Source organism: Siphateles boraxobius, unplaced genomic scaffold (assembly GCF_051911475.1).
Source record: "Siphateles boraxobius isolate OS27281-9 unplaced genomic scaffold, OSU_SipBor_1 9, whole genome shotgun sequence".
Lineage (NCBI taxonomy): Eukaryota > Metazoa > Chordata > Actinopteri > Cypriniformes > Leuciscidae > Siphateles > Siphateles boraxobius.
The window spans coordinates 25,709,091-25,721,337 of record NW_027509219.1 but is presented as its reverse complement, the minus strand read 5'-3'; the positions used below and the strand labels follow the sequence as shown (position 1 = coordinate 25,721,337).

General features: G+C 38.1%; 1 protein-coding gene across 3 annotated transcripts in view; it reads right to left on the bottom strand.

Annotated features, from left to right (window-relative positions):
• Nucleotides 1–1,585: 1,585 nt before the first annotated feature.
• Nucleotides 1,586–12,247, bottom strand: part of LOC143732795 (uncharacterized protein C1orf21 homolog) — a 34,442-nt gene continuing 23,780 nt past the window's right edge. For all 3 annotated transcript variants that reach the window (XM_077224177.1, XM_077224178.1, XM_077224179.1), the window contains 4 exons: nucleotides 7,768–7,853; nucleotides 5,938–6,008; nucleotides 4,113–4,173; nucleotides 1,586–3,070 (listed from right to left, as the gene is read on the bottom strand). In XM_077224177.1, coding sequence (XP_077080292.1) covers nucleotides 3,029–3,070; nucleotides 4,113–4,173; nucleotides 5,938–6,008; nucleotides 7,768–7,853 — 260 coding nt within the window. In that variant the 3' untranslated portion in view covers nucleotides 1,586–3,028. The remainder of the gene's footprint in view (nucleotides 3,071–4,112; nucleotides 4,174–5,937; nucleotides 6,009–7,767; nucleotides 7,854–12,247) is intronic.

Sequence of the window (12,247 nt, the reverse complement as noted above, 5' to 3'; positions counted from 1 at the left end):
AAAACTGAAAAGGGGAATGAGGGTATAAGAGAGGCCTGCTGGATTGAGTTAGATGTAATTGCTGTGAGCTCATGTTGGCAATGTAGAGTCACAAACAAGCCAGAGCTCTCACAGGGCTAAACCCAACTCTCATTCTCATATCTTCCTTTCTACCACTTCTCCTACTCACACACCAGATGGAGCTCAGTCACACACATACACAATCTCACACATTAAAACCTTACAAAATTGTCATTCAGATCCACTTCAAAAACCAACCATCGTGAAGCCCTCTGCGCTCCATTCCCCTCACTGCTGTTCTCAGACTACAGCATAACAACCACCAGTACTAGCTTAGCCTGGTAAAACTCACATTGTATTACACCAGCACACCACGTGAGAGAGAGAGAGAATACGGCCAAACTTCCAGAACATGTTCTCTCTAATGAGGCAACATTCACATGAGAAGGGATTTAGTGGGTTTTACCTCACCGTGGAAAAAATATTCTTTGCCTATATTCCGCTGTACAAGGAGGCCGAGATGAAATAAGCACAGGTCATGCATGTATAATGAGTGACAATGTTAAAAATATAGACCGACAGTGTACATGAGATTTACTGTTGTCAATAAGGGCAATCCTGTTTTCTCTTCAAGTTTTTATCAAACAGATTTTAAGGCAGAATATATTTTTAAATCTGTGCAAAAGACAGTACAGTATACAAACTGTCCTTTGACTACACACACAAAAACACACACACGCACACAATTTATAAGCCTTGTTCACCAATTATTGGCTTTCATTTATCATTTGTACTGCTTTTTGGGATCCCATTGCTAGTCGGAATATTGTAATGCCCTGAAGTGTCCAGTGATGTAAAATGTTTAAAAAAAATTATAATCTAAAAATACATTTAAATATTGCATTCTAAAATATTGTGCATGTTTTCATTACATAATATGGAGAGAGGGTGGATGTTTGTGCGAAATTAATTAATTAGTCACAATTAATAAATAATTCTGTACAGAAGCACTAAAAAGTACAAGGCAAAAATGATTATAAGGACTGAAAAAAACATTTAATGAAACAGTGACCAATCACAGCATCTAATATATTAATGAAAAAAAGTAAAATAAAATAAAAATCAGGCAAAAATCGTGGTACTCAATCAATGCACAAAAAAAAATCGGTTTACACATATTAGCTCTACATTTCTAATGTAGTTCCGCTCTTCAACCTCCAGGTGGAGACAAAACACAACAAGTGAATGAAAACAAAATGCATATGCTTCGCGTTGGTTCGTCGACAGCTCCAAATGTCTTGTGGGAGGATTCTCCGAAAAGACAAGACAGCAATTTTATAGTTAAATATTTGTAAATTGTATTATTTTAACTCATGGTGGAAATGCAATCTGCACATTTTTGCATTTGAGATTCGACCCCTGAAACCAATAAGTATTTTTAACGTCATGAGTCAGACCACCGACAGGAAATATGACGCTAGAATGGATTAATGATGTCAGCAAAGCAGTACGCACGTACCTACATACACACACCAGCCAACCAACCAATTAATCGGTGAGACAGCACACAAACAGAAACCATAGCTCCTGTGTCTTATATTTTAATAGAAAAAGAAAACATTGAAAATTAAAAAGGATTCACTCCAGTAATTATAATGACAGATGCTTGGCCAACGCTGTGTACTTAAAGTGACCCCACCCCACCTCATACTGGTTTGGTGGTCTCCATGAATTGTAAGTGTACAGGCTGACAACCAGATGCATTTTATCCAACTCGACTAAATAAATACTATTGAGTGAGAAAGGCAGGGCGAGGAACAGAGGTAAACATTCACTGTAGCTAAACATACACAGGTCTACAACAAACATTTCATCCGTTTGACAACGATTAACACAGTCAGACCTGGCTCTCTGACACAGATTAACACAAACACAGGCCTCGAAACACACACAGAAAACAGAAAACCCCAGTTCTTTCATTGGACAGCATAAAAAGTCAATTCAGATCTTTAAGTTAAATGCTGCCTGTTTACGGGTGGCTGTAATGGATATATTTGGATATGTGTGAGGGTAACTGCTGGTAACTAGTGTGACTATTTCCATCCATTTTGTGAAAATTTTACAAATAATAGCAGGATATACAAATTGAAAGTGAAAACTTGTATGCGGAAAGAGGGTGTGGTGATTATTTTAGCTTTAAGTCTTTCTCTATGTATTTGTGTGTGCGCGAGCGAGTGTGTTATGGGGTCACTGCACAGCCCTGACCTTTAATAGCACAAGCTTGAGGAGGTTTGATCTATGCAATAATAAAAACATTTATGGAACAGTCGACAAATTAAAAAAAGTCCTTCAAAAGGCAGATCAAATGTTCTAAAACTTCCCACATCGCTCTTATCAAAATATCAAAATAATCAGACAGTTTGGTCATATAGTCGCTCTTAATAAAATATCTCTCTTGTTCAAACCCTCTCCCCCCAAAAAACCTGCGACACTCCATCTTTACATTCACTCCCCACTATCTCCAGAGGATGTTTGTAAGCTCTCTTCCCGTTTCTTCATATGTCTGTTTTTTTCCTCTGGCTTGCCACTTAAAACAAGGACTGGGAGGAGCATCTCGCTTTCCCCGACATAATCTCTCTTTCTCAGATGGCTCCGTCACAGCCAGGCGGAGGAAGGGGCCATTTTAATGCTGGCCGTAGGAGGACAAGAGCGGAGAGGATGGGGGGGGTCCTCATTTCACGTCAGAGTGAGTCTATGTTGATAATACATCAATCAAGCTGTTCTTTCTTCACCCAAAACCATCTTGATCTCGAAGCAAGGCAACCCCAAGAGAGGAGAAGAGGTCAAGGGGGCAAACAGCCAATGAGGAAAAGTCCTGCGTTCTTTCGCTCTCACAAGCACACTCTCTCACGCACTCGCACGCACACTCGCTCTCAGATCGACAGTGTTACAGGACATAGGAAACACTGATTTTTGAGTTCACACTATCTCTCCATTTCCATCTCTGGCAAGATCTGGCACCTCTCTGCTATGTCACATCGTCTTCCTCCTCGGAGCTGTAGTCCCGCCCCTGGAGAAAATGAAGAGAGAGAGAGACAGATAAAGAAAAGATTCTAAACTAAATGCTCTATAAGTGAATTCGAGTTATATTAACTAGCAGCAAATTCGATGAGCAACACTTCATTTTCATCAAACATGGACAAAGAGACTGATTGTGAAAGCATTGGATATTGTAGTGCAAGTTGATAAAGTTCCAAATGCAAAATCATAAATATCATGAAAATATTAACGTCCGTTTTAAGCAACACAGTGCATTGGATGAGGTCTCTGTTCGCACACTGTTCTGATTGGCTGAATGCCATTGCATTTTCATTGTCAATGCGAAAAGTCGAGTTGCTTATTGCTGGAATCCTGCCTGGTCTGGTTAGGTGTTAAATTAACATCTCAATAATAAAAAAATAATTTTATAAGGCTAATTAATCAGCTAAGGCTTTGTTGAGACCGTGTCTTGCTCACCTACACCGCACAAAACAACAACAAAACCCACCACGATCAGATTTTCACAAACCACATCTATACATAGTTTGAACTGTTTAAAATTAGATTTTTTAAAATGCATTTAATTTCAATGTAGATATACAGACACTGGCAACCAGATTTGATTTGATCACTTAAATGACAGTGCGGACATTTGGTCCTAAATGGTTCGAAAAACAATTTAGATATTTTTTTCAGTGTAAACAAAGCCCTACAGCCTTTATGTAACCTCGGTTCAACTGATTTAAAACAAAAATCTAAAATATTTTGATTTAATCCATTTCAGACCAATTGATCTCAGGCCTCAAGAGAGACACAAAGATAGATAAGAGGGGGAGAGAGACGGGAGGAAGTCATGGAAAAAAGTGAGTCATAAATATATCATTTTATCTCCAGAGGTCTACAGGAAGTACCAGACAGGCAATGCATATGGCGAAATGACAAGACAATCTTTTAAATGTCACAATCTAGATAAACGAGCAGCCCATAGAAGAACGGTTTCATGTACACTGCCCCTTTAAAATCTCCAACCCATCTGCTCCCTCCGTCCCTACGTTTTTTCCTCCCACCCTCACCTTCTCAATCTTCTCATCCAGCATTTTGAAGAACTCCTGCTGGCTCTCTGATGTATGTATGCTGAGAGAGAGAGAAAGAGAGGAAGTTAGTGGGGGTAGAAGAAGGGAAGCAACAAATACACTCGAATTTTCCATTACAACAAGCATAAAGAACACAAACAAACACACACACACACACACACACACACACACACGATCCAGAGTGGCTGGGCAGGAATCATTTTTATAGACCCATTACAGCAGGGACCATAAACTCTTGCCTCTACACATGCATGCACGCACGCACACACACACACACACACACACACACACACACACACACACACACACACACACACACACACACACACACACACACACACACACACACACACACACACACACACACACACACACACACACACACACACACACACTAACTGACAATTACTCCATCGACACACATAAAACAATAATGAACTGTTCATTCTTAATAAACATGCTCTAAACACAATTTATTTCCATTTAGACGTTGTGAACACCATATGTATTAGCTTTATGTATAATGTGTTAATAATGTCCATCAAAGCCCAGTGGAAATGAAAGTCATAAACAAATAAAATAATAATTAACTGATCATAGATTTATTTGCACTCAAAGAGTTATAACATTGAAACTTATATTTTAACTACTGCTCAGTTAAACACTATAAATTTTCAACAAAAATCACAAATAAATGAATAATGGTATCCGTCAAATTCATTCCTAACTTTATTGTATATATATTTTTTTCCTGATTGGTTATAGCTGGGTTTTGGGCTGAAGTGCACAGTGATGCCTGGAATCTCTTTGAGTGCAAAATGTGCAGCACTGTCATATTAAAAAAAAAAAACATTACAATTAGAAAACTTTCATGTTTTACATATCATGGTTATCATAAATACCGGTGTATTGCGACACCCCTAGTTTGAAACTGAATGGGGCTTAATAATAGACAAAATGTTCATCTATGGTTGAACCATTCCTTTAAAAGGTGCAGTAAGTGATTTCTGAGAAAACCTGTTGAAAGTGAATCAGACCAAGTACCACAACACACGTGTAGCCAATCAGCTGTAAGGGGGCGTGTCCACTCATGATGGCAGACGAGAGAGAGTGAGAAAGAGATTTGAAGACTTAGAAAGAGAGATATAGTAGCTTTCCTGTCACTATACTTGTGTATTGTATGCTATTTTTTTGTTCTTCCTTGTCATTCTTTTATCATCTTCGCTTTATTTTTCACTAAGCATTATTTTGCTTTGCTTCAGATATGATGAGGATAAATCCACTCTTGCATTGCGTCTTCGCATTTTAGGGGTGGAGCAATGAAGGGAGGGGTGTGTTTGTTTGGGTTGTTTTCAAATATCAACAGCGTTTCTCAGAAATCACGTACTGCACCTTTAAATGACATTTCCCAAAGAAAGTAATTGTAAAGTGTTAGCCTATTTTCATTTATTCTTTATTATATTACATCACAATTTTGTTATTGTTACCGATCCTTTGGAAATCCAATTTCACTAGAAATAACTATGCCAATAAAGCACTTTTTAAATCGACAGTTACATCCGACGGCAATAAACGCATCATGTTTACAAACAATAAGTTGTGAAACATATGGCACATTATGCTCAAACAGAACATGCAAATGAGATCCGGAGGGGATAAGACAGGCCACAAAGCAAAACAAACCACACACAATTTACAGACTTTTGGCACGTTTTCAACAGAGCAAGAACTATAATGCCCACACCCACAAAGCAAACAGAAACACACGCACACCGTTAACAGCAAGATGTATAAACCCACTCACTTAGTCTTGTTGGCGCTGGGCCCAGGCACCTCTTTGTGCTGTTTGGTCCTGTGCAGCGCCGAACTCTTCTCCTGCAAACACACCCGGAAAAGAACACGTTTTCACTTACTACTATTTACAACAAAGCCAAAATCAGCCTCTGCCGACTGTCTCTGGTGGCCCTCCTGTGCGGAGGCCCTGTCGGCTCCTGGACGCGAGCCAGAACCAGCTTCTCTGTCTGGAGCACAGCATGATACAGAGGCCCTGGGAGTGACCTTACTCTGGCCACTGCTAATGAGAATGCTGCCCTGCTGAGAAACAGCGAGGAAGAGGGCTGCGTCTCCATTCTCCTCTAACCCCCCTTATCAGAACACGGGCATCCGAACACCTGCTCTGCCTGTACAGCTTCATTAAGCTGGCCAGTTTAAAGGAGACATATGATGAAAAATAGGACTTGTTCTATTCGAAATAAAATTATTTTGTGTAGTATGTACTAGAGGAGTAATAATGTATCGTGTAATTATATATCGCAATAGAAAAATGCAACAATATCTATCGTGGATAGTGACAATGTATATTGTGTATAGTTCAGCCAAAATAAAAATTACTGTGTGAAAAAAAAAAACATGGATGCAAAAACACATAATTTCTTAACTTTTTATCTAGGTTATAAAATTAAACTATAAGCATTAAGGGTAGAATTATGACAACCATTTTATTATGATCTGAAATCTGGTCACATTTCGAGTTATATTCCTTTGTGTTTTTTTTTTTATTAATTATATAATATACCAAAACAAAGACACAAATATAACTAGAAGGATGATCAATCTTGTACTGTACAAGCAAGATTTTGTGGATTTTTACATTTCAAATAGGTTGAGAACTGTATTTTGGATGAGTAATGAAAAAGTCATGATACATTTTACACCCCAAGTGAGAACATTTACATTTAACATTAACATATGATGACCCACATTTGCATTCCGATGCCAGTATTTAACAACTTGGGAGTGACATTATTACTCATTTAACAGGTGAAAAGGTTAGCCAATCATAACAGAGGTAATTTACATAAAGTATGGTTTAATTCTAAATGTCAGAGAGAAGGCAGAAAGTAGTCATATAAAAGAAACCTTGACATTATTATTTATTAAGTGGGGGGAAAAATATGTGAGTGTATAGAGTTTTACATTAGAAAACAATCTGTAAACTAAATTATTAATATTACTACAATAATATATTTTATTTTTGTTTTATTGATAATAATATTGTTTTTTACTATTACTATAATAATTATTAATATTATTACGGTAGATAAAGCGTCCTCATTAGGCAAAGAATCACTTCAGATGTTTGAGAATATTTGGGTTGCACCTAACCCTAACGTACTGGGTAATATAAGGTAACTACATGGGTTAAGGTTAGGTTTAGGGGTAGGTTCAGGGTTTGTACCTAGTTATTACCCAGTTATTGTAATTACTTTAATATACGTATTAAGTATGTACACTGGGAACAGGACTGTAAAATAAAGTGCTACCAATGTTTAAATAAGTGTGAGTATAGGAAATGATGCATATAAGAACTCAATAATATGAAATTTTGTCTGGTAATGTGAGTGTCTATGACAAAGAGGAAAATTGTGTCAGAATTTCCCTCACCCACATTCCAAACATGTCAGCACACGTGTGCTGCATACGCTTAGTTTCACTTCATTGTATAAGCAAAAAACAGTCATATGTGCCTCAGGCAGTGTCTTTGCAAATAAAGAGTAAAATATGAAGGACACCAATGCATAGGAAGAATTTCCCAGGTGTGTGTCAGAGAGAGAAAACATGTTTTGTATCTCACCAGGTTCTCCTGGTTGCGTGCGTTTACTTTGTCCTCTTCTCCACGCATATACTTCACCTCCTCCACTCCCTTATTCTTATATTCATCTACAGAAAAAGAAAGACAAGTTAGATTTTCATTCTAGGGTTGTTAAAGAAATGATTCACAGGGAAAAGGTCTGTCATCATTTACTCACCCTTATATCGTTCCAAACTCATATGACTTTTTCTTCCGTGGAACTTTAAAGGTGAAATTTCAAAGAATATACTGGTATTTATTTCCAAGATATTACAATGAATGGGGACTAAAGCTTTCAAGCATCGACATAAATGTCGATAAAAGTATGTCATAAAAGTATCATAAAAATAGCTCATATGACTCATGCGCAAGACTTCTGAAGTCATACGATAGTTTGGGGAAAAAAGTAAAAGTAGTTATTTACTGGTAATTTTCCGCTCCAGTTGACTGTTGTGACAAGATCATTGACCTTGAGAACCGAATCAGGCCGATTCATGAACAGATTCCTTACAAAATCTGATTCAAACTATTGAGTCATTCATTAATTAGACACTGATACTTCTCTCATTAACCCACCAATACTTTAAATTTCAGTTTGTTCTTCACACATATATATTGTATGGCTTCAGTAGACCTAAAATATAGCACATGAGTCATATGGACCACTTATATGATACTTTTATTGTGCTTTTTTGTCATCTTAGAGCTTGACAGCCTTAGTCCTCATTCACTTTAATTATACCGAGAACCATGTGACTATATTCTTCAAAACACCTTTTGTTTTTCACAGAAAAGGTGATTCATACAGGTATGGAACAATGTGAGTGAGTAAACAGTGACCGAATTCACATTTGAAAATGCCTTCAACCCAACTTCTAACTGAACACTTTGAATTTTACCCTTTCCCAGCAGCCATGTCCGTGTTTGCATGTCCATGCATTCACTTCCTCATAACACATACACACACCCACACATACATAAATCTGTCATTTACTCTGTCTACAAATCTACATGATGCAAATCGCAGCCCACTCAATCTCAGTTTATCTTCGCCTCTATCCGTCTTTCTCTCCTTTTCTCTCTGTGAACTCCCTGTCAGTTACCATCATGACAGCTGGAGTGGGCAGCCTGTGAATGTGACTCAGTGCAGTCCATCCACACAAGCACAAAAAGCGAGAAATGGGGAAAAAAATAGAAATATAAAAGGAGAGAGAAAAAGAGAGGGCGCAACGCCGCCAGTCTTTCACAGCTTGAGGAATGTAAACATGTCTCTGCACAAAAGACCACGCTCCAACATGCTGACAAACACACACGCGCACACACAAGCCGAACCAAAGAGAAACGTCACACACAAATTAAAGTAAAACTTTAACTGATTTGGCTGAGAAGTGTTACACAAAACAGGCCTCCAGGATCCCAAAGAGCCAGACACTTAAATTCAAATACATGCATACATACAAATACGTCTCTCTTCCACACACGCTTGCATAAACGCACGTACGGTGATAGCATTACTAAAAAAGGAGCTGAGGAATATATTCTAATCCATCTTTTCAGGGAGAGAATCATTCGAGAAACAAAGTTGCTTGCAGTGAGAGAGAGTGACATTTTATCAGTTTAGTATGTTCCAGATGGGCTATTTTTGTTGGGAAGATGAGATGTTATATAGGGATATTTCGATTGGCTAATTGATGATAACAGCATGACGCTGACCTTTAGGATGTGATGGAGACGAGGATGCTTGCTTTAGACAGAAATGGTTTTTTTTTCTCACTTTTATTATTTTGTACTTTATTATAGTATAAAAAAAAGGAAATGAGGAGAATGAGATATGTTGCAAGCTGGCTTCATGACCACCATGGGATGTGTTAGAGAATAGCTGGGTAATACTGAATATTTATAATATATTGTAAATCAATCTATTCATAGATTAAACAACATTTCGAATATTGAGTTGATTTTTATGTGCTTTTTAGTAGGTCATTACATTTCCTAAAGGCTGTTATGGTAGGCAGTTTTTTGCCTGCTTCTTGTGTCATGACTCACGAGTATGACAGCACCAAAGCAAAGATATTTTAGAATCTCGAATTTTCCCATTTCAGTGTTTAAACCCCTGCAGATGTGCTGTTCAACTATGCAAATCAACTGCCAATTTCATTAAAAAAAACAATAATTCAGTCATTCAGTGATGGCATCACTTAAAATATTAAATAAAATCATTTTGCATTCTAAATAAATTTTTTTTATTTCACTAAATGAGCAGTGAGCACATACATTTACGCGCACTTCTTTTAAATAAAACTTGAAAAATATTTGTTTTACATTTTCAGGGAAACATCACCAGTAAACCTGCACTGATCATTAGGCCTTGAATGTTTATTCTAATCTTTTTCTGTTTTTGTGACAAGATGCCTTCTGACGACCAGGTAATTTAGCTGTCTGGGTACTCGATCGGCTTAAACGAAACAAATCGGATGACACGACAGCTACACAACCTTGTCTTCCTCTCACTTTTACCTTCTGGCCTAATTTCAGATGTGTTCAGTGCCGTGAGTGGCGTGTCTGAGGAACATGAGTGGGCCGCTTTACTTTTAGAATCAGTGTGGAGAAGCTTTGCCCTGAAGCGATTCTATAAGTGGGAGTCTGTTAAGACAGTGAGTCCACCTCAAAGGGAGGGGAGTTTGTCAATCTCACACTCTTTGATAGTAGGTGGAAGATTACTCACTAACGTTATGACAGAACAGAGAGGAGTTACAAAATAGAGCAGAACAAGAGACACGTTTTGGGCTACCTTTAGACACATGACCGATACCACGCCTTTGGTTAAAGATCAGCCGTTAAACATCTGAAGTCATACGTCTAAACCTCAGAAGACAGAGTGTCACAGATGATCTGTTGCGTCACTGTACGCCGTTGCCGTTATAAACATTAGCCAAACAGTCGCTTTGTGAACACAGTCACTTGGTGACTTTGAAAAATGGCAATGTTAAATGTATTCACCGCTGCCTGAAAGTAAACCACATGTACTGTACACACACACACACACACACACACACACACACACACACACACACACACACACACACACACACACACACACACACACACACACACTTTTATACTACGTTCAAACATAGTGGTTTTATCGCTGAAGGTCAATAAGTTTCTCTATTAATTAATGAGCCATATTGGACATTCCTACTGCTGGGTGGCCTGTTATTGTTTTTTTCTTGTATCTCAGTTGGTAGAACTAGACCTGGAATCGTCAAAGTCATGGGTTTGAGTTCTTGAAAAAATATGAAGACAGAAATGTAAAGTCGCATTGGATAAAACGATCTGGCAAATGCATATGTAATGACTGAAAGACATGAAATCATTCAGATGAAATCATATAGAACAATGAAATTGCTCACAATATTAAAGGGGTGGTTCAGGATTTTGGAAATCGGACCTCATTTCCAAGTTAGCCTGGGTGTTATTTATCAGTGGAGACAGTTTTCAAAAATTTTCATTCAGTCCATCCAGTTGCATAGTTCGCCGGTGCTAGACAACGGTATATGCTAGCATGCCATTAAAAACAGTTTTACCCACTCCACAGTAAACCAAAAGCAAATAAATTATAACGCCAGACTATCGATGTAAATGTCTGTTGAGAGAATAATGTTAGAATTAAATTTCAAGCATTGCAATAGTTATACTTTGTTCCCTGTATTTATTAGCAGTTTACAGCGCTACTAACCGGAGCAAAGTAAAATTCCGCCGCTGCTGAGAAACTCGTTGCTGTAAATGTAATGCTATCATTGAGATGCAAGAGTAGTTTGATCTCTAACATTATTCTCTCAGTCTCAACAGACATTTACATAGATACTCTGGCTTTATAATGTATTTGCTTTTGGTGTACTGTGGAGTGGATAAAACTGTTTTTAATGGCAGGCTAGCAGATACCGTTGACTCACGCTAGCCTAGCACCGGCGATTCGGCGAACTATGCAACTGGAAGGACTGGATGAAAATTTTTGAAAACTGTCTCCACTGATAAATAACACCCAGGCTAACATGGAAATGAGGTCCGATGTCCAAAATCCTGAACCACCCCTTTAAACAGCGATTCTGATATCTACTCTTAAAATCTCAAAATGGATCTTACTCTGCTGTGAGTAGTTGTGAATGTGAGTTTGCAATCTGTATTGATTATGCAATAAAAAACGGTGCACAATGAAATAATGGCAAGAAACATCTCTCTATTGCACTGTCCTCATGTGGTGCAAAGAAAAACAAACATATGGTGCTAGAGAGTTGTTATTGTTAATAAGTGTCTGCGCCACAAGGGGGGCCTGGCCTGAACTGTGCCCGCTCTGCTCCATTAACCCCGATACCCGGCTCTAAAAGTAAAAGTAAAACTTTTCTCGCAACACTGGACACACCTACATCACGTTGCAAATGGTCGAACTGTCGCTCATGTCAGATATGGCCAGCTCTCGTTG